Genomic DNA, 26,869 nt, shown 5'->3' with positions numbered 1-26,869 from the left:
GCAAGGAGAAAAGGCTTGAGCTAAGCAAATATTTTTCCTCAAAAGTAAGTTTCAGGAGCGATTTTTAGTTATCTCACCTTTTAAAGGTAAGCTCTCCCCCTCCTAGGAAACCCTGTGCCTAGGCACTTAAGAAGAGTTCTGCGACATGAGATAAAAGTTTTTCCAAAATATAACCATAAAGGACAAATAATATGTCATATGGGAAGTGCATGTGTGCGTGTGCATACGTGTGTGTGTATGTGTCTGTTTAACAAGAAGTCAGTTATGTGGCATACATTATGCAAATTTATGTTCATTTGGCAAGTAAACTCTCATTTCAGCATGCTTTTAGCATGGGTTGTAGAGTTCCATATATTAACCTGAAGTTATTATTTCTGTGCTAACAAAGTTCATGAAAACCATTTCACATAGGGAAGAAAGATAGATGGTATGCAGATTATTTGAGAAATCATCTGGAAACCGATGGGAAATCCTTCTCTATGTTAAGATCATGCAGTGGGATGACCTCACTACCCAAGGATTCCATCAAAGCCAGTGGTGCAAGAAGCATTCTGTAAGTGGCCTCTTCCTGCTGGTGGGTTTAATAAAACAGAGCCCATTAAAGGCAAAGAAAAGATGCTTGGTTTAAACTGAATCTTACAGACCTCAGTCAAGTGCAATCATCCGATTGTTTTCTAAAGCATATACATTTGAAATCATGAAGACTTCGACAAATGCTTTAAAAATCACTTGTTCTGAATCTTATGTCAGAGACAGTAAAGAGAAAAAAAAAATCATACAAGCAATCCAGGGAGTTAACCAGAAATTTTAATTCACGAAAATGAAAAAATTCAGTTTTAGAGAATGGTCTGGAAAATGATCCTCATTATTAATAGCATTTATGTTAAATCACGAAAACCTATATTTCAAGACTCAGAGAAATCTAAGTTGCATCTCAAAAACATGTGATTATACCTAGGCGTTTTCACGACTTGCCTGTCGAAGAACCAGAGGAAAGAAGGTGCTTTCTCAGCCTTCTTGGAACACTGCAGTGGTGCTAAGAAGCAGTGAGCAAGAGCTGAGCCCACACCTGGTCCCAGGAGCAGCCTTATCTGGTGCAGGACTTCTCATGTGTTCTATCACGTGTGGGCTCCTTTAAGCGTAGCCCCCTGCAAATCAAACACAAATTCATTCTTGTGGTTTCTTCTTTACCAAAAATGTTGGATCATGAGTTTTTCCATTTGGCCTTTTATGAATCTTACAAGTCTGTACTTTATTTTTTTTTTAAGATTTTATTTATTTATTTGACTGAGAGAGAGATCACAAGAAGGCAGAGAGGCAGGCAGAGAGAGAGAGAGGAGGAGGAAGCAGGTTCCCCACTGAGCAGAGAGCCCAATGCCAGGCTTGATCCCAGGACCCTGGGATCATGACCTGAGCCTAAGGCAGAGGCTTTAACCCACTGAGCCACCCAGGTGCCCCAAGTCTATACTGTTTTAAAAATAATGACTTTCCTGGGTGCCTGGGTGGCTCAGTAAGTTAAACCTCTGCCTTCAACTCAGGTCATGATCTCAGGGTCCTAGGATCGAGGCCCACATCGGGCTCTCTGCTCAACGGGGAGGCTGTTTCCCCCTCTCCCTCTGCCTGCCTCTCTGCCTACTTGTGATCTCTCTCTGTCAAATAAATAAATAAAATCTACTAAAATTTTTTAAAAAATAATGACTTTTCTAAAGACTTTCTAGTGCAAGAAGGTTATAAAAAGTGAAATCACTCAAGATGAACAGGATGATGCCCCATTCCTTAATGGACTCCCACAAGTCCCCTCTATGAGGGTCATGTGCTAAGGCAAAAAGTCTTGCAGAAACTTCTCTGTGGCCTCAGCTCCCCTGAGGCCAGATCTTCCAACAGAGGTAGGTGTTGTTCTACTGTCATTCCTTGGCAGCACACACATGACCCCCTGGGGCCCTCAGGGTACAAAACCAGATTCTACTTTATTCACTGTGTCCCCTTGGATGGATGATTGAGCTTCCCTGAGTCTGTTTGCTTACCTGAATCTGGCAGAAAGGGGAAGGGAGAAATCATATACCAGATATTGATTAAACACTACCCATTCCAGACAGAGTCAATATTGAAGGGAACAGAAAGAGTCTTAATGAGTCTCCTTCCTAAAGGAGCTTTCTAATTCTTTCTAATTTCTAATTTTTAATTTCTTAGAAAAACATACAGCTTGCCAGACAGTAGTATGCACAAGCCAGTGAGGAGCATTTTAGTTAGGGGACCAGGAAAGATCTTGAAGAGAAGGTGATTTGTGAATAAAGATCAGAAGAAGGCAAAGGAATATGTTTTATGGATATATCGGGGAAGAGCCTACCAGGAAGGCAACAGGAAATACAAAGGCCATGTGGTGGGAGTAGTCTTATGTAGGAAAAAGATCATTACCAGAGCAGAGAGGAGGGCAAATAAGAGGAGATGAGGTCAGAGAATATAGACAAGGTCATCTAGGAAAAGAGTTAACAAACTATAGCTTAGGTCATGTGTGACCCACCACCTGTTTTTGTAAATAGCTTTATTAGAGCCATAGCCACGTCCCTTCATTTACATGTGGTCTACGGATGCTTTCAAACTACAATAGCAGAGCTAAGTAGTTGCAACACAGACCATTTAGCCCACTAGGCCAAAAGATTTACTATCTGGACCTTTATTGAAAACATAAGTCTCTGGCTTAAACAAATAGGGGTTTATTGTTTTTCCATGACAAGTCTAGAGTAGACAGTTCAGGCATGGTGCAATAGTCCAGACTCTTTTTATCTTTTTGGTCCACTAGCCTTAGCATATGGACATGTTTTATCATGATCTCAAAACAGCTGCCAGTGCTCCAGAAATTACACATGGTATCCACATTTGAGACAGAAAGCATGTGAAAGGGATATCTGTTCCTTCTACCAGGGAAGTTGACTACACTGCCACCCCCAGCACATTTTCCCCTGTTTCTTCATCCAGAAGTGGGTCATATGGCCCCACAAGCTTTAAAGGAAGCTGGGAAAGCCATGGAAAGGATTGTCAAGATTGACTTAGACAGTGGATTTCAAACGTTTTTTACCATAGCCCACAGTGAGAAACATATTTCATTATCAGCCTAATCCATGTAACTGAAACATAAATAATACAAACAGAAGTTTCATAAGACACAACTTATATTTACTTTGTGTGCTGTAAACTGATATTTTCTCTTCCATTTTTTTAAAAATACAAGTCACATCATCTACTAACTTAATTTCATGACCCACAGTTGGGTTGTTGCAAGTGTCATGTAAAAAATGCAAGTGGTCATGACCCAAAGTCACCAGCTGCCCCCGCCCCTCAACTTCTTTCCTTTTATTTTTTTAAAGATTTCATTTAGGAAATCTTAAAGATTTCTTAAAGAGAAAGTGAAACAGAGAACGTACAAGGGAGAGGAGCAGACCCCGCACTGAGCAGGGAGCCTGAGGCATGGCTGGATCCCAGGATCCTGGAATCAGGAGCTGAGCCAAAGGCAGACACTTAACAGTCTGAGCTGCCCAGCCATCCCCAATTTTTTTTTTTCCTTTTCTGTTCCTTTCCTTCCTTCCTCTCTTTTTTCCAAAGAAGAAAATGGATAATGGATTGGCAACTAACAATATCCATAACACCCACCATAAATGAGCTGGAGACCGAATATAGTTACATTGAAAACTGAAGGAAAAGTGATCCCTTCAGGAGGAACTAAGGACCTGGTGATGGACACTTGTGTTCCCTATAAAATCCAGGAAATACCCATTCCCCAGGGATGTTGAGGGGATTGTGTGGGTTCATGACACACAGTGGGAGTGCAAGACACATCAGGTCGCTTCCTCAAATACAATCATCCCTCCAGCCTATTTGGGCCCCAGATGTAGTATCAACTAGATAAGAGAGAATGATTCATTCTTGAGTGCTGGAAAGCCCCAGGGAAATTATATGTTACCCTGGCGCTATGTTTATTTACCTATTGGGCAGAAAATGAATACTCAGAGGTTAAGGGCTCTGTTGAATTTTGTTTACTGTTTTCTAGAAACTTTCAGAAACACCAGTTATTGGTCTCAGCTTTGATGACCAGACCTTTGGGCTGTGCAGGACTTGGGAGGGTCCCTGACCACAGAGAAGCCCTGAGCTGGCCAAGGATGGGTCATTCTCCACAGATTCATGAAAGGCAAAGTTGAAGAATCTCTGGTCATCTTTAGTCCCCTCACTTTTGCGGGTGGAGAAATTGAGGCCCAGAACAATTGCAACATGGCAAGGTCATACAGGAAATAGACAGCAGAGCCCAATTTCTGGGTCGCAAATCCCACAGCCCTGACAATAATGATTAGCACAGCCCCTCTCAAGAGGGATCCAGGGGCCCATAAACTCAAATCCCAGACTGATTTTACCTGCGGTTTGCTAGAAGGTATGTATCAGGTTCTAAAATGGCCATCTGTTTCTACAAAGATTAAGAACCACACAGATCGAATGACACTAAAATGATTTGTGTTGAGAGTAGAGGCAAAGAGGTCCAGAGGTCAGGACTAGGGACGGTGATAATAAGCAGAAACTGCAAATGTTTCCATCAGCCCGTTCCCCACCGCCGCCACCCCTAGACCCCAGAAACACTGAACTGTCCGAGCTCCCCCAAAGGCCTGTGGGCTTCCGTCCCCTCTGCTTCGGTGCCTGCAAATCCTCATTCAGCTGGCGGTGACTGGAGGTGACCATCGGATTCGGTTTCTTAAAGGCGGTGTAGCTGAGAGAGACCACGCCAGTCAAACAGCAGGACCCTACTCAGGTGCCCCCTGAGCAAAAGAGATAACAATGCTCTGGCTTTAACTGATAACGTCCTCCCCAGGGTACACTAGTAATTTCGGCGCCCACGCAGCGGCCTTTGTTGGAAACCCAAGAGTCCCGGACTCCACCCACACCCGAACCCTCCCGGCAGCGTCTGGGCTGCCTCCTCCAAGCGTCTCCGGGTGCCCTCGTGGTCTCTCCCGTCTAACTCCCTAAACCTTCCCCGCCGCCCCTCGGGCACCGCCCGGAGCCCACCCTTCCCTGTGTGCGGGGGGCGGGGCGAGACGGACGGGGCAATGTCATTGGCTTGCGAGACATGAGGGGCGGGGAGGAGGCGGAGAGGGGCGGGACAGAGAGGGGGCAGATGGGGCGGGCCATTGGCCAGAGCCGGGCGAGGGGCGGGGAGGGGCGGGGAGGGGCGGGGAGGGGCCGGCTCTACGCGCCTAGCCCCGGGGACCTCGGGCTTTAGGCGCTGCCTACAGAGCTCGGTTGCCAGAGAGGGCACAGCGCGGGCAGCGGCTTCTGGACTGCGCGATGAGCGGAGGGTGAGTGATGCACAGGCAGGAGTTTGGGGGCATCCAGGGAGCACCGTCTTCCCTCTCCCCGAGCCCGCACTCGCCCCCAGCCTTGGACTCTGGAGCTTGGGCACCGGTGACCCTTGGCTGCCGCGTGCAGAGTTCCCTCCCCCTGCCAGCCTGGCGCAGCCCGGGCCTCAGGCCCATTGCTGAGAGTGGGCACTGTGCCAGTCACCTTCTCCAGGGAGAAGGCACTTCAGGGTCTCAAACCTGGGCATGATAGGTGAGAGCGGCCCGCAGGCTACACCTTCGCTCACCTTGTCTCTCATCTTAGGCATTGATCTTAGTTGGGGGAAAGGCTCAGAGGCTCTGGCACAACTCTCAGATTTCACAGATGGAAAACCGGCGCCGAGATAATAGCAGAAGGAGGGGTTTGCCTGACCACGCTATTTATAAAGGATTTGCTTGATTCCCAGACCTGTGCAAAGGGCGTTAGCACAGTATGGCACCTAACTTCTCATAGCCATGATTATTTTCATTATCCCCATTTTCAGACGAGAAAACCGAGGCTTACAGAGTTATAGAATTTTCCAGCTTCACCCAGATGAGTCAGTGGTGGATTGAGGATTTGAACTCAGACTTTGTTGTGCCGGGTCTCATTCATTTCACCCACTGATTTCAGAGAGCACCCTGCCCACCACCCTCATCCCCCCCCCCCCCCCCCATGCTCCTGAGTCTTCGATTCTGGAGAGATGGTTCCGAGTTTTTATAATGTGACACAGCCCTGAGGGAGGGAGGGCTGTGTCTCACTCCACCATCAGTGCAAGGCCAGTGCTGGCCAGTGCTTTCTTAAAACACTGGAAGGAGATCTTTGGTAACCTCACTTCATAAACAAATTAAATAAAGTTGCAGCAAATGGGGCTGGGATTCTGGAATTTGAACCCAAGCACGTTAGACTCCAAAACCACATACTTGGACTGGCAGAAGAAACCTTTGCTAGCTTCTCCGTAGTTTTAAACTGCTCAAGAGGCAATCAAGCTTTCTTGTCAGTAGCCATGATTAGGAAAAAAAAAAAAAAAATTGCAATAAATTGGTAGAACTAACAGGTGAATGCAGGTCTGCTGGCCTCCTGTTCCTCCTGTTCCCCAGTGTAATTCCTGAACCGCTGCCACCAGGGTGGGAGGTGCTAGAGGGAGGAAGGTTGGGGTGGGGGTGGGGGACAAGAGGAGAGGAAGAGGGAGGAGAAAAGGGAAGGGGTAACGGGTGGAACACATTATACTTAGGTCAAAAAATTTCTGGCTGGAAGTTGTTACGGAGTATGTTTCAGCACTTTGTCAGTGTTGAAGTGTATTTTCAGTAGCTCTCGTCCTAATTCTCTCTGTGTGTGGCACTGGTGGTTCAAGACTTTTAGGGAATAGCAATCTATTAGCAATTGACTTTTAGAGTGAAGAACAGAGTGAAGGTCCAGGGTCCCCTGGGTCAAGGTCAGTTGGACAATGCTAGAAAACCAAGAACATGAGCAGAACTCAGCATGTCGCATTTCAGATCCTGCCAACGCAAAGCCTCACAGGGAGACCCTGACTCGGAGGTCTACCAGAAGGCACTCTGGACTGGGCCCTTGGGGACCTGGGGCTTGGTTCTGAACGCAGACTCAGCCAGATGTCCTTGCTCCCAGCCACTAGAGCTGGGAGGACTGCCCTCCTCTTTGAGTCCCACATCCCCCTTTCCAAAACCTGCTATCTCTTCTGACTCCCACTGCGACCTGTCACGGACCGTCAGTTTATAGAGGGTGAGTTCCATGTGAGACGCATCTTGCAGCAGCCTGTGATTTAACTGAGGAATCTGAGGTCCAGAGAGAGAGAGTGTGAGACTTTGCCTAAGGTCACACAGCTGACGAATCACAGAGCCGAGCTTTAAACCCAGATCCCTGTAAAGGCGGGGTGGTTATCTGGTCACAGAGTACATTGAAGGAAATATTTTGGAATTGTTTTAAAGTAAATTAAGGTCAAATAGGAAGTGGCTGCACTTCCCAGAGCTTCTTCTCTTATTAAAGGGGAACTTACAGTTTGCTCAGTTTTCTTTTCTGGCTGCCTGACCTCCTTTCCCAGGATGCACTGTTGAGGGAGAGACTCAGAAACCCTTCCGCTTGCCCTGCCTGACTCTAGGGGGTGGGAGCCGGGTGCTCAGGTAGCCCCGTAGCTGCAGAACAGGGAAGGGCTCTGAAGACATTCTGGACCAGCTCCTCATATAATCCTGGCTAAACTGAGGCCCAAGGGACAGCACAACGTGTTGGAGTCACACGCCAGGGAGATGCTGCGGCAAAACCCACACCCAGACTTCTCTCTGGGAGGAGCCTTGGTCTCCTCTCTCTCACTGTGACACATTTCAGCAAAAGTTCTTAACCTGGCATCTAAGGACCCAAAGGCACATGAAGAGGAGCCTGAGGCCCTGCAGTGGTAGGCAAATTTGGTGGGTGCATACTTACACACTCAGGCACATGTGTACATTTCCCTGCGGAGTGTGCGTTCCGCTTTTAAGAGATTCCAAAAGAAGATTCTGAGATTCTGATTCCAGAAGATTCTGAGCCACACAGTGTCTCACAGGAAAGCACCTCCAGCAACTGCACTTGGCCCACAGACCTGGAGGCGACCCGGTGCAGCCCTGCAGCTGTGGGCACTGAGGGCCTGGAGGGCTTTCCCCCCAGACTGCCCCCACTTCTGGCCCCAGGCCCTCAGGATCTTGGTCCTACAGAGCACCCGTCTGTCCCAAAAAGCGTGGCTGAGAGGATTCCTGTTTTTGTAGATCCCGTAGATCCCGTCTTCCACAGGCTAGAGGTGAGCCTGATTTTGGCAGGAAGGGCCCCTCTGGCCCGGAGTCTGTAGGAGAGAGGGAGCAGGAGGATGGGAGATGTGTTTGCTGCCTCAGGTTGCCACGCCTTGAAAGCCAGAGCAGAAACCAGAAAACCTGCCAGAGGGCCTGGGTGAGGCTCTGCAGAGGAGCTGGAACTGTGTGGAAGATGCTGAAGATGCGAGGGAGACCAGCCAGTGAGGGTGCGGAGGCTCAAGCTCCTCCGAGGGAGGGGCACCAGTGTCCGGGAGGCCTGGGTGTCAGGATGGGCTCCAGGAGACCTGCGGGTGGGGGCCTAGGACCCTGGAGGTGGGGAGGAGGGAACAAAGGTGAGTTGGGGGTCCCTGAGTCAGCCCAGGAGAAAGCAGTGGTGGAGGAGGCTGCTCTCCCTCAACCACCGTCACCTCCATCTGGACTGTGCCCAGTGTCATTGTAGTGTGTGTCCTGTCCCCCCCCCCCCCCCCAGGTGCAGTGCTGTGGGAGGGGAGGGGCGTGATGGACCCCAGGGCAGATGGTGGCAGAGGGAGGGTCTGGCCTGTGGAACTGGAGAGGGGGTTAAGGATAGCCCTGTGGAGGGGCAGGGCCAGCAGCTGCTGAGTCGCTGCCTGCCACCTGCGTCCCAACAACTGGCTTTCTCGGCAAACATGTGCTGCTGGGGGCAGCCTGTGTCCAGCCAGGCCCCCTCTCAGAGGCAGCTGGTACCGACAGCAGGCCCTGAAGCTTTCTCCCTGGCTAAGGCTCTTGCCATTTGCTGGCTGACAGGTGCTGGAGGAGGGGGTGGGGGGTGCCTTTAAGACTCCTTATTTTCAGTACCTCCTGCTGCCCCCTCCTCCCCCCGCCCCAGGCTGGCCTTTGGAGGTTATAGTCCTGGGCTACAGAGCAGGGAATTTAGGAGTCTCAGGAATTCGAGGCAGTGTCCTGCACCTGCCTTCTCTCTCTCAGTCTCCTGCCTCCTTCCAGTCAAGGCAGCCTGGGCCCCAGGCTCCCAGCTGGGCCCAACAGCTCTGTCCTCCTTTCTTTCACTTCCCACGTCACTCTATTTACACATTCAATTTTAATCATGCCTAAATAAAATAAGCATCATAATTTTGTCAAGTATTGGAGGTTACCAGATCTCACAGAAATCCCCAGAACATTTAAATTTGGATATTGATGCACTTGCCATTTTGCCAAGTGAGGACAATGACCATCTATTTTTGCCATCCTTTTATGAAAAGAGAGGGCATTGTAAGAGAAAAAAGTAGGCAGCCCAGAATCCCGAAAGAAAAGGCATTCAGATGCACTCAGTTTGGCTTCATGAAAACCCCACTCCCTTAGCCTTTTTCTCCTTTGCAGGATTGGGCTGCCGAGGTGACCCGAAGAGCCACAAAGCCGCCTTCTTCTGCGATAACCGGCTCCGTGACCGCAAACTAGGGCAAGACGGGCCAAGCCTCTCAGTTGTAAAGGCTTCAGTGTCCTTTGTCCCCAGTCAGAGGCCAGGGACAATAGCCAGGGCAGGCTGTGGTGCCGGCCGTCCCCAGCAGCCCCCCTGCACGGCTGGCAGAGCAGCCGCTGAAGTGGAAAGCAGAAACAGTTCCCTGCCTGTTCACTGGTGACAGGTAACCGGGGCTGGCACACCCTGGGGCCCTTTCTCCAGGGACGAGGAGCCCTCGCTACAGTCTGAGTCCTCTGGTTGCTAACAGAGCCTCCTCCAGCCTGGAGAGAAACATGGAGGCCTGAGCTGAGTGCCCCAGGCGTGGGGGGAGGGGAGCAGGCCTGGACAAAGAGGGCTGGACTCCCAGAGCCTCAGGGCTTGGCCTGCCCAGCTGCATCTGTCACTCTGGTTTTTGGACTGCCCCTGGGTGGTGGCAGGCTGTCTCCAGCCCGTCCTCTCCCCCACTCCAGCTTCAAGCAGAGTAGCCTTGCTTTAATCTGTCTGTGCATTGGGCTTCTGCCTTTACACAGAAGATTGTGTGTTTTATTAAAGTTTGAAAAGCATCCATTAGAGATTCTCCAAGGTCCCGTCCAGGGCACAAGGAGAGTGAATGTTTAAGGGGCAGCTTCAGGAGCACGTTTCTGAACACAGAGGGATCTCTGTTGCTTTCTTCCTGGGGGGTACGCACTTGCTCGCTCTCCCTCCCCCTCTCTCTCCCTGCCTTGCAGCTCTCTCACTCAGCAGTTGTCCCTAGGGTACCTCGGAGTTACACGTACACCTCACTTTAGAAGTCTACGACAGAGATTATCAGAATGAATGAGAATTGTCAGCTGTTCAGTCTGGTAAAGGAAGCACAAATGCACAGGGACCCTATGGGTCACCTTCCCTCTCTCCTTTCACTTGATCATCCGTATGTAATCCCAGACTGCCCTTCGCTTGTCTCCTGACTCCTTCCCCCAGCTTATGCCACCCAGCTCCACCTGGAGCCACTCAGCATATTGCTCATGTCCTTCTAAAGGGCAGGATCTGGACAGTGAAGCTCTCTGGAGGGTCAGCCCAGGGAAGGTCTCGTGGGTTACTTAGTACTGTGCTTTGTAAACAATATTATCCAGACTCCTAAGCAAAGCCCTAGACGGTGCTCCCTACCACCCACCTCACTGTGGACCCAAGCAGCCCCTTTTAATCTGATTTGCATAAATATTCCATTTGAACAAAGAGTTCTACAGTCGAGAAATTTGAAGATCAGTATTCCCATTGTGCAGATAGGAAGGTGACAGCACAGAGAGGAAAAGGCAGGCAACTGAAACCATGAGGGTCTTTAGCAGCTTCTGGCCCAGAGCTCTTTAGGAAGCATATTAATAACTAATCACTGAGTGACTTATAGAGGTTCCACATGTAAGCATTCCTACTAAATAGAGCAAAATTGGCATATTCCCCACATGCTGATGGAGAACAAAGTTTTGTAAACTAGGTCTTGTGGTGAATCCGAAGTGACACACTGGAGCCCCACCGAGGGCATCTATCTGTCTTGCAAGAATGTTTTGTCTGGCTACATTTTATTTTTAACTATGTATCTTTTAATGGAATGGAATAATTCCCTGCATCCGTCAGGATAGTCTGGATTATGCCTCACTGACAAATCGTTGAGACCCCAGCAGCTTTTCTCAGCAGAGCATTATTTCTCCTTCCCAGTCCACAGCCACAGTGGGTCACCAGAGGACTCTGGGCCACAGAGGTGTTCTGGGACCCAGGCTGACCATCTGGAAGCTACACCAACTGGGACATGTGACTTTCTGGGTCACCATGACAGAGAACAGAGTCACACATGGCTCAAATGCCTTAGCCTGAGGGCAACCCACAACTATTCTTATGTGTGACATGTGAGGTGTTAGTCACAGGCTCCACAGGTGGCAGAGGAGTGTGAGCTAGCATGGGTCATTCCAGGGGAGGTCAGTGTCTTGGCCACAGTGTCCACCTTTAAGCAGTGAAATATAGCACATGCAAATCCAGATCTCTGCCTTATCATGACACACCAGAAGAGCTGACCCTCCAAAGAATGTGTCCCTCAATTCCCCCAGGGACCCCACTGACCAGTGTCTCCGCTGAATCACTGCCCTGACCCCTGGAGACATTTGCATGTTTTATTCCAGCTGGATATGCCCAACTCTGGGAAAGTTGACTTTGGAGGACCCCGTGAGGCTTCTCAATTTCATCCAATAATTTAACAGCCATCCATGGACCTCCTGCTGTGTGCCAGGCTCTGGTTTGGGTCTAGAAACAGGAGGTGTGCCAGAAAAGTACTATCCCTGGTGTGGAGGCCTGCAGCTTTAACCTCCCCTCACCGTACTCCCCCCGCTTCCTCTCAGCTCCCTCACACACAGGTCAGGCCCTGAAGGCCCAGCACAGCCAGGAGCCCAGAGCAGGCACCATGGAGACCCAGAAGGAGGAGAAAGCGGAAAGCCCATGAGGAAAACGAGAGCAGCTCAGGGAGGCTTAGAGCTCCGAGCAAGAAGTGAGGAGGAGTGGGAGAGAGGCTAGCTGCAGACGAGGCAAGAGAAAATACCACCGTGGTTACTTCTGGGCCCTCCCCAAGAGGAGCGAGACAATCATGCCATGGGCCCGCAGAAGCAGCATTGAGTGAGAAGCCCAGATACTTTTCTTGGGCTGAACCCAGCTCTGCATGGAAGTGTTTGAGGAACTACCCAGAGAGGGAGCCTGGCAGATCACTTTTTCCACTGCAGACTCAGGAACTGAGGAACTGAAATCAGATTTTGAAATCCTGTTGCCTGACAGTGAGGCCCCAAGCCAGGCCCCCCGAGGTGCCTAACTCTGTGCACCATGGAGGAAGGGCCTCGCCCGCAGCTAGAGGCCTCACCTCTCTCTAGGTCATAGTTTGCCTCACTCTACACCCAGGCAGAGCGAAAGTATTTATAGGAAGATTCTGAGGTCACTGAGAAGCCCATCTCCCTCAGCTCATCCCTCTTCTCCATGTTTCCTTGTTTCCTGAATCAAATGGTCATTCAGGCCTGATGCCATCATCGAAGGCAGGCTTTGTTGTGGTATCAAAGGTGTTCAGCTGGTCAGAGTCAGGGACCAAGGGGAGGGAGCGCTGTGAGGACATGAATACAACAGCAGTCGAACCTGACCTTGATCCCCCAGGAACATTTGCACACACACAGAGGTAGGAATGACCTGACTGAGGTTTGTGTGAACCGACGTTGGGGTTTTGTGAAGGAGCCACTCTGTGATGCGAAGGAAAAGCTGTGTAGCTTGTCTGGGCCATTTCCCCGTGTGACTTAACCCCTCAGAGTCCTAGTAGAAACTTGAGAGGAAGTGAGAGACAGGGCCAAGGTTGGGGGGAGACAGAGAGAGAGAGAGAGAGAGAGAGAGAAGCTGTGGCTCACTGCCCAACACACAGCATGCCTTGAGAAGAGAGTTCTTGGCCAGAATAAGTTGGAGAGGGAGAAAAGTTGAAATCTGTGCAGAAGAAGATGGCAACAAGCTAGAGAAAGTACTAGTGGATTTTGCCAGGAGGGTTTGAGATGCTCCACAAAGCTTCCTAGGCTGTGAAGACACGGTTTCATATGTGAATCAACTAGCAATCCTACAGGCAGAGATCACCCCATTGCATAGATGAGGAAAAGAAGGCTGGAGGGTTTAAGTCACTGTGTGAGATTAACACAGAGAAGGGCTTAAGAGACCAAAATCTAGGATCTAAATGCTTGTGTTCAAATAGTGACTTTGCCACTGATTCGCTAGGAATCTCGAGCAAAGTACTCAACTTCTGTCTCTGTCTTCTCATCCTTAGAATGGGAATGGGATAGTACTTACCTTGTACTGTTGTTGGAAGGAGTAAATAAGATAATTCATAGAAAAGGCTCAACACAGCCTCCTGGATGTGATGACCACAGTACCGGCTAACCCATCACTAGGAGAGCTAACCCAGGTGTGCTGACTCTAAAGGCAGGGAGGGGCCGCCAGCCTGGTGGCGGTGGGAATGGAGAAGAAAGGCCCAGGGTGCTTTGGGGGTTTGGAGGAGCAATGGAGGCAGAAACCACCCTTCAGGGTGTCCCGGCTGAGGGACGAGAGCTTGTGGTCTGAAACAATGACGAGATTGATCCAGATCCCTAGGGACTGTGGAGAGATTCTGGGAGGGGGGCTGGTACTGGGTGCCAGCTAGCTCAGCAGCTCTGACCTTGCCCCCTACCCACCAGGGGAGCTTGGCTGCCCCAGGTGGGTGTGGGGCCCCATTAAGTCCTCTAAGCCTGATCCTTCAGCTGTGGCCGTGCGGTGCCAAGGAGTGGAGGGAGGAAGGGTGCAGGCAGGTTGGTTGGGAGGTGAGGCTGAAGCCACAGGCCGACACACCAGGGTTCTGGACACTGCACTGGCCAGCGCTTCTCCATGCTCACCTGTCTGTCCTTCTTCCTCTTCCCAGCAGGTAACTCTCAAGACTGCAGACAAGAGGGGAAGATGAAGGAAGACTGCCCACCCAGTTCTCACGTCCCCATCAGTGACAGCAAGTCCATCCTGAAGTAAGCCTTTGCATACAGGGGATCTTCTTGTGGCCACTTCCTGCCATAGACAGACTTTGGGTGGAGGGATTCTGGGCAATTTCACAGATATGACAATGTGCCTGCCCCAGGGACAGTGATGGGGGCACTTCTTTTCAAAGCCTGTCTCCTTGGAGATCAAGGATCTCTTTAGGGTATGGGTTTGACCCCTGCCTGCTCAGGCCCACAAAGGCAGGAAAGCGTGGCAATGTCTGCCATGATTCTGCACAGATGGCATTTAATTGATTCAAAAGCTAGAGCAATGCTAACATTCTTATTGTGTTAAACAGTTCAGGGGGAAAAGAGAAAAAAATGACTCTAAATAGGTTTAGAGTTTTTACTGAAAAAAAGTGTACTGTTATTGATTTTTAGCTCTGCTTATTTTTAATTCTATTTACCATCTGTCTTAACATAAAAAAAAATAAGATTTAGGATAGTTTTTCAAATTTACTTCTGACCTAAAGAAAAGTATATATTTTTATGTTATCTTGCTTTTTGAGTACTGAGGTCCAAATCTTGTCTAAATTTGGGCAGCTCCTGTCTGCCATGTTGAAGACAAGCCAGGCTCCTAGCTTTCACTGACCTCCTTCCTGGGTCCTCCTCTTAGAGACCTGAGAAAACAGACGGCCTGCCCTGCACTGTGCTGCCCACACCAACATTTTCCTTGTTTAAATTTTATCGTGAGAATAATATTAAATATAACTTTGGGAAAAGTCATAATCATAACCACAACATGATGAATTTCATGGATATGTGTCCTAACAAGTTTATGTCCGGCATTTACACAGTTACAGGCACAGCGTACGTGCAACATTAATCTTGCTGTGTTAAGGGCGTCTCATTCATTGAATCACAAGTGCCTCACTTCCCTTGTCAGTTGCCATCACCCCCACATTGGGCAGCACCCCAGAGCACCAATGGCAGGTGCTGCTCATCCACACCCTGGGGACCCCCATGTCAGCCAAGGCACTGCCTGAAGACCTTCTAGAGCGGGACTTACCCACCATGAGCCGTGGTGGCCACCAAGCACTTGACTTACAGCAGGAGAGGAATAGTGAATATAAAAGAAAGCTAGCAAACACTCATTACAGAATAAAATAATGAGCCAGATCTCAGTAATAATTTTTATATTGATTCTACGTGGGCAATATTTTAGATATCTTTTAGATATATTTTAGATATCTTGTGCCATTAAAGAAGACTCATTATGAAAACTAATCTCCCCTGTTTTGTCTGCCTTTGCAATGTGACGACTAGAAGATTTAAAATTGCATGTGTGGCTCACATTTCTTAGGTATAGGACCGCACACCCCTGCAGAGTGCCGCTGGGGTGCAGGAATGGTGTTTTCTCTGCCACGGCCTCCCTTTATTCTGGGGAGACGGCGTTTTGGGCAGAGTGGCCTCCCTCAGACCTTCAGCATCTTTTCTCACAGCTGTCAGCCTCATCTCTTGATCGTACCTCCAGAAAGGCAGGGCGAGGAAGAGGCAGACACCCCTTATGGTGCCGGCACAGGCTGCACAAGGCCCTTACAGGAAGTAATATGGGGAGAAAGAGCAAGAGGCTTTAAAATGCTAATAACCCAATCTAAGAGAATTTATTGAGGAAGTGACTCAAAGTATAGGGAGATTGTCAGGAACACTGATCTGTGATGGTGAAAGTGTGTACACACAATTTGCACAATTATGTGGGCCATCTGTGAATTTCTCTTCGCCCTCCTCCCACCCCTACAACTTCCACAGGGGTTGACAAGTGAAAGCTCTGGAAGACTGAAAGGCATGTGTCTGATGGTGGAGTCTATTCTCTAAACTGATTGTGTGTGGCTGGCAAGACGTCTGTTATTACTGTCCAAAGCCCTGCCACACCCCAAGGTTATTAAGTGTGTCTTTACCTTTTCAGGTCGGAGCTCTTAAGCTTGCTAAAAACTTACAACTGCTACCATGAGGGCAGAAGCTTTCAGCTGAGACACCGAGAGGTAAGGCCTGTTTCTCTTCTTTATTCATAGGCCACCATCTAGAAGCAGATGCTAACGTTCTAGAGCATCTGTTCCAGTTTGCTGAAGACTGTCCTGGTTTATACCTGTTACTCCAGGGCCATCATTAAGACCATTCGCTTCGCTCTCAGAGGTACCCCAGTTTGGATAATGAACTGTGAGGTCGCCCATCTGCTGAGTTGGAGACTAGGTTACCAGCAGCCAGGGTGTCTCCTTGGAAGTCCTGTAAGGGGTGCTGAGGGTCAGAGCACGCCGCCCCCTCCAACCCCACACACACCTAGCAAGTGTTCAGAGCAGTTGGGAATAATTGCCTGGGGGCCTTCCTCTTCCACCCAGGACTTTTGCCTGAGTGAACTGCTGGGACATTGGAGTTTGAAATCTTTGAGACTGCACAGCCCAGTCCCTTCTCGGCCCATCCCACGTGACAAATAAGGAACTCAATGTGGGGCTCTTGTTTGCCCAAGGCCACAGGGCAATGGAGAAGTGAAAGCATTCTCTGAATAACCATCAGAGGAAAGGCCTGAAATGGAGGAGAGCTCCCCAGAGGATGCTCACGGGGTCAGGCAGGTGGGAATGGGAGAGGCAGCACAGGCTGGGGGAGTGGAGGGTGCAGGAGAGCACGTCCCAGCTGCAGACGCTGCTTTGCAGGGACGTGGGCTCCAGACAGCCAGGCTCTTTCTAATTTTTTTCCAAAGAAGTTAGATATCCAGAATTTCATGTGGAATTTCCTAAACCTCGAAACACCATGTGGGTTAAACAAAACACTCGGCGGGCACAGTACAGCCTGGGCCAGGCTATTGTCACGTGCGCGGCTCGAGAGCCTGGGTGGGAGGGAAGCTGCTGGTTTGTGGTCCAGGCAGCACGGGGCTGTGGGGATGATCTGGAGCAGCACACACCTCACCCTCCACCTCCCCAAGGCCTGCTCAGCCTGCACAGGGCCTTGTTCCCCGCCCAACCCCCCTTCTTTGGGCAGAGCTGCTCTCTGACACCTGTCTCACCAGCCTGCCTCACAGCCCTGCTCTTCACTGTTGCTGGCCAGGCTCTGATGCCACCGTCCTGCCATCTCTGGTTTTGCTGTTTCTTCATTTTCCTAAGTGCCTTGCTGGTTTTGCGTCACCGGGCCGGGCACAGTGCACCACCCCGGCATAGGTGTTGGGTGATAAACGCACAGGCCCAGGCAAGCTGAGATGGGTCCTGAGCTCTAGTGCACTGGGCAGTTTTGATCTAGGCTATGTGAGAACTAGACCTAACCCAGCAGTGGTGCTGGGGACGTGCATGCAATGGGGTCTTCTAGCTGTGCCCTGTTCCTCAGCCCTGGGCCTTAGTCCAGTGATTAATCTAAGACTTGGCAGCTCTTAACCTGTGGTCAGTGCACCAGCAGCCTCAAAGTCACCTGGGAACGCCCTCCTGCCCCCAGGCCTGCTGAATCAAAAACTCTTCCTGTTCCCATCTGTGTTTTAGCAAGTCCTCCAGAGGATTGGGATGAAGGCCAAGTTTGAGAACAGCTACTCTAAGAGCTTGACCCTGGCCCTTGGGATTCCCTGAGACAATCCCTTCTGTAGGAACAGTCATGTAGGGAGGAGGAGTGGGAAGCCCCAAAGCTATGCCTGTGTTTGTGTGTGATGGGGGAGTCCATGTGGAAAAGTGAGAGACCCCAAAAAGAGGAAGGGGTGTTCTCGACAGCCCCCTGTGGTAAGAAGTTAATACCCTACAGATGGGGATTTTCCCACTCCTAACCTAAAGAAGGTATGAGGATCTGACTTAATCACCCTAGAGCCAGAAAGTACCTTTCAGGAACCTTCCGTAGCCTTAACAGCCAAGGGGCAGCAGTCTGAGGGAGTATGCATCTTGGTGGGGGTGGGGGCCAGCGCAAAGGCAGCCTAGGCCTGGCAGTCCAGAGTTCTGATGCCGAAATGCATGACTGATTCCTGGACACCAAGTGCCTCCTTGACCCACCTCCACCCTGTGTTCAGGCCTCTGCGATTTCTCAGATGCAGACCCAGGACCTCTTAGGCCTCAGGGACTCACAGCTCAGGCACCTGGGCCGGCCTCTCCTCAGGCACTGCAGGCCCTGAGGGCAGACAGGGACCAGGCACTTTGTCCCTCAGTTATTTATTGTAATACAAGAGCCGTGTGACCTGGGAATGGCCATTTCCCAGACAAAGAGACTGAGGCTTTCAGAGTTGGAAGTCTACCCCACAAGGTAACCCTGCCATAAGATGCCCGCAGAGCTCCAAGGCCTGAGCACTGAAGTTTGTAAGACAGCGACCCCACTGCCAGCATTAAGCTTTGGCAGGCCTCAGAGATGCAGGAAGGGGTTTGTTACCTTCAGTCACCAAGCGAAAGTGCCTCCCAGCTGCGGAGGGGCTGGGCACCAGCTGGGCCCTCACAGAGCCATGTGGGGTTCCAGAGAAGACCCCGCTCCCTGCTGTCACTAGGCCTCCCCCTGAAAGATGGTGGCCTCGCTGTTCCAGTTTGGGGACACCTCTTCTTCCACAGTCTCTTCCAGGATCCAAAGAAGTGTGTCAGGGATCCATAGAAGTGTGTCAGGGAGCAGGGGCAACGCCCTGGGGCCAGCGGATCCCTGAGAATTCTCCCCCAGCTTCCAAAGGGCAAGGGATTCCCGGTCCTAGCTTCCTCTGTCCGTGGAGGCCCAGGCACTAGCCTCCTCTATCATAAATTTTGCCTTTGGGATACTTTTGCTTATATTACAAAGGAGAGCAGGAGCAACTTGGAGCAATTTGTGCCTTTTGAAGATATCAAAGCATTTTAACCAGGCTGTTTGATTGCTCGAGAGAAAAATGGACCACCCAGAAATACCAGTGCTTAAATATATCACTGCGATGAAAAATAGGACCCTCCTGTTGGGCACCTGCACACAGTGGACTAGGGGAGCCGGCCTCTCGTGCTCCCCCTGGTGGCTGAGAGCATACATCACACCCAGTCCTCCTCTCTCCCAGGCTCCTGAGCTGAGTGAGAAAAGGAGCATCCTTTTACTCACTCAGGGTCTCTGCCGCTCCCAGGGTGGAGAAAGTCAGGATCCCCTTCCCTCTTATAACGATCCGCCTTCTTTTAACGCCTGAAGGCAGGGATGATGGGCAGTTGGCAGACCACTGGCATCCAGGTGAGTACTCCACGGGCAATGGACGTGCTCCCTTTAGAGCTCCCAAGTGCTTCCCAGACTGCCCCCTGGTCAGGACACTGTGTCCCTTCCCAACTCCAGGGGCCAGTGAGCAGGAGACTGCTTTATAGGGCTCCCATCACAGGGACTTTCTGCTAGGCTGTTCTGTCCCGTGCAAAGCTTGGAATAATGCCAAAAGTCCCTCCCTCCCCACCGCCCTTTATTCAATTATTTTTGTTTTGCCCCTTCATGAAGGTGCCATTAGCTTCTTTCACATCAGGGGATATGAGCAGAGGAGCCCAGAGCCCTGTCTGACCTCCCAAATGCAGCCATGTGGGTTTTGAGCTTGGGGTCAACTGGCCAACCTCATCTTACTTCCTTCTGACCTGGTTTCACACAGCTTTGCAGAAGGGGCCACAGTGAGGTGAGCCCAGCCTACATGGTCACAGGCCGGCACCCTCTCCCAGGTCAGCCCCCTCACCCCAACGCCTTCTAAGTGTGTTCTGGCTAAAGGCTGCCCCTGCACTTATTTGCCAGCAAAGGTCAGGGATAGGCAGGTCTGAGCAGACTAGACACACAGTGGCTTGTGGTGGACGCAGGCATTCCTCTGTGGGGTTTCCATGCTATCTCTGAGGACACACGCCCCATTCCACAACACTTGCAGCCTATGAAGGCAGGGGCGGTGTCCCCATTTTACAGATAAGCAGACTGTCTTGTGAAACTTTTAAATGTCTGGTTTACATTCTGCCTTCCCACAAAACACGCATAAAAGTGCAAAGCAATTTTAAAAATAAAAGAAGGAAAGGAAGAAGAAAATAGTTTGATACTCCTCAGAGCAAGGAGATGGAGCAAACTGAAGCGGGCTGTGAGCTGGGCTGCGGCCAAAATTCTGTTCTCCTCCTCTCCCCTCTGCCCCTTCTGCCCAGATCAGGGTCAGCCAGCTCTGCCCAAGGGAACAGGATAATGGGTCCTCAGGCCTGATGCTTTTCAGTTCTCTGATGCCTCCTGACCTGCCTGTCTGAGGAAGACCCCCCTCCCTTTCCCTTATTCCTCACCTTCATCTCCTTCCTTGCCAGGTGCCTCCAGGCACTGGGGTTGGAAGACCTAGGCCTGGCCCAGACCTTGGGACCTGTGGAGTGAGGCCTTGGCCACTGGGCTTGCCTAAGGGCAGGTCAGCTGGCCAATGGCCTGCACTTTGTCCGGTGGTTGAGAAGCCCCCCGGGCGGAGGGAGGTATGGGGATGGTGAGGACAGGACCGCCTGGTCCCGTGGTTGGACATTTCTGCCAGCTGTGCTGGTACTGGCTCTCTTGGGCATCAAGAATGTGGGCGAAATTCAGCATGGGCAAAACTCTCCCAATGACACAACAGGACTTGTAAGCTGGAACCACAGAGAACCCCCAGGTGCCCTGGTGACAGGTTCCCCCCAAACTCAGCAGGTACCTTTGGGGAAACCATTATGTTTCCTCTTGGGCTGCATGGAGCACAGGCTCTGAGGGTGGGGGCCAGGAGGCTGACCTGGGAGGGTGCAGTCCTCGCTCGGAAATCCCTGTGTGGCCGAGAGCTTTGCTTCTCACCCGCCACTGACCTCCGTCCCTGCCTGCGAAGCAACCACACAGACGTGCGTAGAAGCCTGTGTGCAGGCTTTATGTACCCATAATGCATGTGGCTCTTACCCCATCTACTCACCAGAGCAATCTAGAAAGCAGGTCCCTTTAATTATCCCCATTTTACCCATGAGAAAAATCAGCAAACAGAAATGTTAAGTAACTTGCCCAAGGTGCTCAGCCAGTAAGGAACAGTGCGAGCAGGACCAGTCACACCACATGAGCCCAGATGAGGCTGTTCTCGCTTTTCAGAGGAGGGGGTTTCTCTATAAAATGCCCAGTCAGGCAGCCCCTGCAGAAAGGTATTTCCCTCTTGCGGACCTGCCAGAGACGGTACCCACCTCAGGGGAGGGGGCAGGGAGGTGACAAAGACCAGCGTGCTCTGTACAGAAGCCTTTATTGGGAAGGGGTTAGAGTTCATGGATCACTGGGAGGTGCAAATAGAGAGTTCTGAGGGTGCTTCTGGGGCGGGGGGCGGGGGGGGAGGCCACGTCCGTACAGAGTTGCCTGGAAGCCCAGGAGCCCTGGTGCCAGTCCCTTGAGGGTCTTGCCAGAGAGTGCCCCTGCACCCTGGCATCCCAGGGTCTCCCTCTGGGGGTCCCTCGTGCCTTGCCACAGTCCATCTGTTTGTGTGGACCCCAGGAGTCAGCAGAGGAGCCAGTCCTCCTTGGCTGGTCCCTCCTACTTGACCTTTTTTCCTGGGACTCCCCAAAGAGCCAGTCCAGGGGGTCAGCAGTGCCGTCCCCAGGCAGTGCCGGCTGCTGACCACTGAAGCGGGTAGTAATGTCCTGTAGAGACTCAGTAGGAGGGCTCTTCCTGAAGGCGCGGGCTGGCCGGGGGGTTCTACCGGGTTGGGCCCTGACTGTGGCCACATCCAGCACTGAAGTGGGCTGAGCCAGCTGACAGATAGACTTCACGTAGTCATCCAGACTGGGGGAGGCCGGGGGCTCCTGCCCGGACCCCCCAGGCAGCATCTCCTCCAGCGTCTCCTGGATGGTGGGCAGGTGGGCCACAGGAAGCAGGAGCCGGGACCTCATGGCCGTCAGCGATGCGGAGCAGCGACCTGTTTATCGACAGAAGACCAGGGTGAGGGGTCTGCCATTCTGTCACCTCTGCTGGTCCCCTCTCTCAGCAGAGGCTGCCCGGGTGATTCACAGGCCGAGAGTGGAGTGATGTCTGCATACCCAAACCCGGGCTCAGACTCCTGAACTCTTCCTTCCCATTAACACTGAAAGTTACGTGCTCAGGAATCCATCTTTTACTGTTGTTGAACCCATACAAATCAGAACGCAGTCGAATGGACTGGAGTCAGAGGGAACCTGGGTAAAACCGGCCTCTGCCGCTTCCTCATTTGGGTGGGGACCTCTCCAAAGTCACCTCTCCAAGTGTCCCCGACCCACCCGCTGGAAAGGGTGTTGTAAGAAACACATGGGATGACAGTTCCCGGGAAATCCCTCTGCCGATGCGAAGCCCTCTGTGGCTATTATCACTGCCTCGACTGCATGCCCTGGTCTCTGTCCCACGGTCAGGCCCTGTTCGCCCCGCCCTCAAAGAGAAACAAAACCTTCTTGTTGTGTCTCTAACCAGAGGGAAGCTTCTCTCTTACCTGGAGTCGAGGGAACTTGGGGCTCACAGGACAGTCCTTGGAAAGACCCAGGAAGCTCGAGTGGAGGGCTGGGGGCCCGGCCGTCAGAGCCCCGTGTCCAGCGTGGAATGGCCAGGAGGATGGGTGGTGGGGACGACTGGCCACTGTCCGGCGTGCAAGCGTTCCCGAGCTATCTGGTGAACCTGGAGGCCTGGTGGCTGCTTTTATACTTCCTCACCAGCCACCAGTTACTGTCACGAGGGCCAAAAATAGCAGCACACAGGAAGGCTCTCAGAGGGAAAACAGCTTGGCGGGCGGGGTTTGGCCCAGCTACCAGCCTGGAGCAGTGGGAGGCTCCGTGGATGTTTACTCCGCAGGGCAGGGAGGGGTGGCACCGCTCCAGCCACCTCAGGCTGCAGGAGAGGTAGGGGGCTACAGTGAGGGGGGGACCCAGAATCGGAGGGCCCAGAATGACTTCCCGACTTATGAAAATGGGAGGCTGTGGGACCCACATTCAAGTCCTCCTTGGGCCTGTTTGGCGAGGGCTTCCCAGGCGCCTGGAGATCCTTCTGCTCTGCCCCCAGTTTCCCCTGATTTGAACAAGACAGCTGCAGCCTGATGGGGCCTCCCCTCCATTCCAATGGGGCCAGGCAGAAGGACAGTGGAACAGTGGTCGGGGGGCAGCTTGGGGACACACACTCTGTCCGTGCAGGGACACAGGGCCCGAGTCACATCAGGCCAGCAGACCCCAACATAGCTGATCCCTGACCTTGAAGACAACAGCTCTGCTTCCGCTCCTGGCTCCCAGCTCCAGAGCAGCTCCTCCTGCCTCCTTCATTGCACTCTCCAGAGCCGTCCTGTGGCATGTTTGAAGGCCCAGCCCAGCGTATCCAGCCCCACTGCCAATGGCCCAGCGGTGCTGTCTTCTCCTGCCCCTTGGAGCTCTAAATGATCTCCTGACTCTCAGACCCAGGACCAAGACTGCTGGATCTCCTTCACACATGGGGTCGGACATGGGACCAGCAGGCAGTGGGGCTCTGTGAATGAACTTGCTGAGCTGTGTTGGGGGAGGGGGGGGTGTGGACCTCTGACAGAGGCATCTGAGGCCAAGACAGAAAACAAAGAATGGAAACCCACTTTGGGGTTGCTTACTGCCTCCTTTAACTCCAGCAAATCAACCCAGTCTTTTCTTCTTAGGGAGCGTTAGTTACCTGTCTGCGACTGTGTTAACATTAGTGGTTATCAAAAAGTCCTCTGCTTTTATTGTTGTTTTCTATTTTAGCAAACAGTGCAAGGTCATTCAAGAAAGCAATGTGTATTTTTGATAACCTTGAACAGAGTGGAACTATTTTCTCTGTGGATAACAGGGTGCTTTAAGTGGTTACTAACTTACCATGAAATTGACCCTGCAGGACACCTCTGTAAGCCCTTCAGGGGAAAAGAAGGCATTTCCACAAGGTTTTTTATTCTCACAAGGCTTTCAATGCCAATACGGAGAAAGAAAGAGAATTTGTGACTCTAAAGTGGTGTTTAAGATAGCAGTGGGAGTATAACAACCAGCGCTCAAAAAAAAAAAAAAAAAAGGTAACATTCATTGTGAAATGGCTAGTTTCAAAGCAGCTCAGGAACAGGTAGCTGGGGGGATCACAGCTCTGGGGGAAGGGGGGCTGAGAAGATATTAGGAAGATGCCCTGAAGGCAGCCTGGCCAGGCACACACGTGGGGGAGTTCGGGTGGGCGCAGAGAGCCAAGAGGTGGTCACTGGTGGATAGGAGCCTGAAAGAAGTCAGAAACAGAAGCAGAGACCTGAGGGTTGGGAGGGGAAACTGGCTGAGGATGCCTCTGGAGGGTTCTGTCAATTAGGACCTCGGGGCTCAGCAGGAGGGCAGTAGCTGTGCCATCCGCAGACCTTGGGAAATCAAGGCTAGCTGGGGACAGAGAATGGGAGCTGTTGTAGCTATTCTGAGTGCTCATGCCAGTAGTGGAATGTGGAGGCTGGCAATGGGCAGGTTGTGAGAAAAGCAAGACTGGCCATCAGGAAAGGAGGCAGCTCAGAAGTCGGGGTGGGCCCAGCCCACTCGAGTGGTCCCTGGGGCATTTGGGAGCAGCGTGGGCAGAAGCGCGAGACTGAGACACAGCTCCGAGGAGCAGCCACCCCTGCTCTGGTGGGCATGGAATCCAGGGCCTGCAGCACATTCTCGGTAGGACTTGGTGACCATCGGGGCCGCTTCCCCAGGTGCACTGGGGGAGGGGGATGGGAAGGCACCCCTACACGGCACCAGGGTCAACGTGGTCATGCTTCTCTGGAACGTGTTTCCTCACCCGTGTGGACGTGCTTGCTGGATAGCAGCTGGGTTCCTGTGGGACGCCTGACTCAGCTGCTCCGTCCCAGGCCATGCCCCTGATCAGACGTGAACAGAGCGGTGGAAGGGCACGCCTCAGGCTTCCTCTGGTCAGCCCATAGCCTCACACCCTGGAGCACATAGAGGCTTGTGTGCCTTCCCCCAGGGGAGGATGGGATCCCAAGGAGGAGAGCTGTGTTTGTGGCAAGAAGGTTCAGGGAAGCCCACGGGGGGGGGGGAGTGGGCCTTCAGGGGGCTCAGGGAGGGTGAGCAGTGACCCCTGTGGAGGGCTGCTCTGGGAAAGAGACTAACCTCTGTGGGCTTCCCACAGGAAGAAGGTGCTCTGATCATCGAAGGGCTTCTCAACATTGCCTGGGGCCTGAGGCGGCCTATCCGGCTCCAGATACAGGACGACAGGGAGCGCGTGCACCTCTCCTCAGCCTCTTGGACACCCGGACAGCCCAGCTGCCCCCTGTGAGTGTTCAGATGGTGGAGGCAGGGCCGGGTGTCCTCCTTGACACCGGTTCAACCCAAGCGTACCGTTTGGGCTGTCTGCGGGGTGGTGTCCTCTGTCTCAGGGCAAAGCCCTGCTCCCAAATGGGGCACAGGAGAACACAAGCCAGCCTTATCCTTGTCACCCTGTGATTGCCTGAGCCTGCGGCCTCACCTGCCGATAGTGGTCTTTCTAGATAATGACCAAACCATCTTGCTCTTGGAGAATTTTCCAGACTCCCATCGCCTCCAGCTGTGTTTCCTCATACATTCACAGGAGCTGCCTTATCTGCAAGGAGAGGAGCTATGCGTGGGCAGGGGCTTCCAACATCCTGGGCAAAACAAACACTTCTTAGCATCTCCAGTTCTACCTTAAAAATTCACACAAATTTAACCTCTTATGGCTCTACTTTCATTTTAGTATCAGAATTTGTTTTTATAAATTTATTAGAGATTAATATCAGGTTTATTTTAACATCAGAAATATGTTTCAGACATGATGAAACTGTTTCCTACCTTACCACTTAATGAACATCTGCCCCCTCTCCCTGCCTCCCCCGCACAACCCAATAAAGGGCAGTTAGTTGCTGAGTTTTGCTCGCTTCTGCATGTAATGAATCCTTCCAAGAGGCAAAAATTCAAAACCATTTCCTTTTCAGAAATTCAAGCGAAGTTGCTGTTCTGAGGGCACTTAGCACCTTGACACCCCATACAGACTTAGAGTATAATGTCTGGATGGGCTTCGTAGAAAGGCGACAAGTATGACTCGTGAGTCCCACCCCCCAGGGCAAAAGCAGCCATGGGAACAGACAGGACCCCCCTCAGAGGCCTCTTGGCCTGGGTTCTGCTCTTTGCCTGACCCTCCCTGGCTCCCTCATGCTGTGAGGAAGTAGCTGTGAGGCTACTTCTCATCACACACATCCCCTTCTCCAGCCAGGCACCAGCTTCCCTGGCTTGGACTCTGCCCGGCCCAGAGGCTCAGAGATTGGCCCCTCAAGCTTCCCCCACCTGACTCTCCTTCAGGCCTGAGGGAAGCCCAGAGAGCCCACTCAACACTTGGCCACAGACACCATCTCCCTCAGCGGGGTGCCCAGGAGTCCATGGGCACACAGCTAGTCCCTGTGTCTGTGCAGCAGGGACAAGGCCACTCAGGTCTGCAGGACATACTCCCTCTCCTTCCAGCAGACACCGTGGCAAGTCTTTGCTTTTCTTTTACTATCTTAACCTGGTGTGAAGTAGAGCCTTACCTCGGCTGGCTTTGCCTCTGCCTGTGTCCCGTCCACAGAGGCAGGAGGCCTCTTCTCTGTGACTTGAGCTTCTTTTCTCTCTCAGAAGCTCTCTGAGCACCTTGACTGTCTTTTCAGAAAGGATCCACTTCTTCAGGACGGCAGGGTCCCTGCCCAGGAGCCGAGTGCTCAGACTGCACACGGGGCCGAGAGTTCCAGAGATAGCTCAGGTAAGCGGGGCCTCGGGCTACCTGGGAGCCCCTCTTGCTCACTAGGGTAGAAGAGGAGGGTCTTGGCTCATGACCATCATCTCTGAAGAACAGCTTTGTGTTGGGGCACCTGGCCCGCTCAGTGGGTTAAAGTGTCCAATGCTTGATGTTGGCTTGGGTCG

The 26,869-nt window shown here is 51.9% G+C and overlaps 2 protein-coding genes and 1 long non-coding RNA gene across 11 annotated transcripts in view; 1 reads left to right on the top strand and 2 right to left on the bottom strand.

The window, feature by feature from the left end:
• Nucleotides 1-785: 785 nt before the first annotated feature.
• LOC309856501 lies at nucleotides 786-5,044 on the bottom strand. The gene is made up of 2 exons (XR_014307231.1): nucleotides 4,681-5,044; nucleotides 786-1,148 (listed from the first exon to the last, which is right to left on the bottom strand). It is a non-coding gene; the product is annotated as an uncharacterized lncRNA (long non-coding RNA).
• Nucleotides 5,045-5,222: 178 nt separating this feature from the next.
• The window catches only part of RASSF4 (Ras association domain family member 4), a 30,944-nt gene continuing 9,297 nt past the window's right edge, over nucleotides 5,223-26,869 (top strand). For 2 of the 9 annotated variants that reach the window (XM_082719692.1, XM_082719688.1), the window contains exons 1-6: nucleotides 5,242-5,336; nucleotides 9,489-9,751; nucleotides 14,006-14,099; nucleotides 16,015-16,090; nucleotides 25,092-25,234; nucleotides 26,617-26,708. In XM_082719692.1, the coding sequence (XP_082575818.1) occupies nucleotides 14,038-14,099; nucleotides 16,015-16,090; nucleotides 25,092-25,234; nucleotides 26,617-26,708 (373 nt within the window). In that variant the 5' untranslated portion in view covers nucleotides 5,242-5,336; nucleotides 9,489-9,751; nucleotides 14,006-14,037. Of the gene's footprint in view, nucleotides 5,337-9,488; nucleotides 9,752-13,375; nucleotides 13,514-14,002; nucleotides 14,100-16,014; nucleotides 16,091-25,091; nucleotides 25,235-26,616; nucleotides 26,709-26,869 lie in introns of all 9 variants that reach the window. The other 7 variants (XM_082719690.1, XM_082719685.1, XM_082719689.1 and 4 more) reach the window with 5 other exon arrangements.
• Nucleotides 21,215-22,618, bottom strand: DEPP1 (DEPP autophagy regulator 1). Its single transcript, XM_082719695.1, has 2 exons — nucleotides 22,441-22,618; nucleotides 21,215-21,897 (listed from the first exon to the last, which is right to left on the bottom strand). The coding sequence occupies exon 2, from the start codon at nucleotides 21,869-21,871 to the stop codon at nucleotides 21,245-21,247; it is 627 nt and encodes a 208-aa protein (XP_082575821.1). The 5' UTR covers nucleotides 21,872-21,897; nucleotides 22,441-22,618; the 3' UTR covers nucleotides 21,215-21,244.

This window comes from Mustela nivalis, assembly GCF_964662115.1.
Source record: "Mustela nivalis genome assembly, chromosome: 2".
Taxonomy (NCBI): domain Eukaryota; kingdom Metazoa; phylum Chordata; class Mammalia; order Carnivora; family Mustelidae; genus Mustela; species Mustela nivalis.
This window is presented reverse-complemented; position numbering and strand designations above follow the sequence as displayed.

Coding starts and splice junctions, on each gene's coding strand:
- DEPP1 (XM_082719695.1), bottom strand. CDS start 21,871: ATGAGGTCCCGGCTCCTGCTTCCTGTGGCCCACCTGCCCACCATCCAG.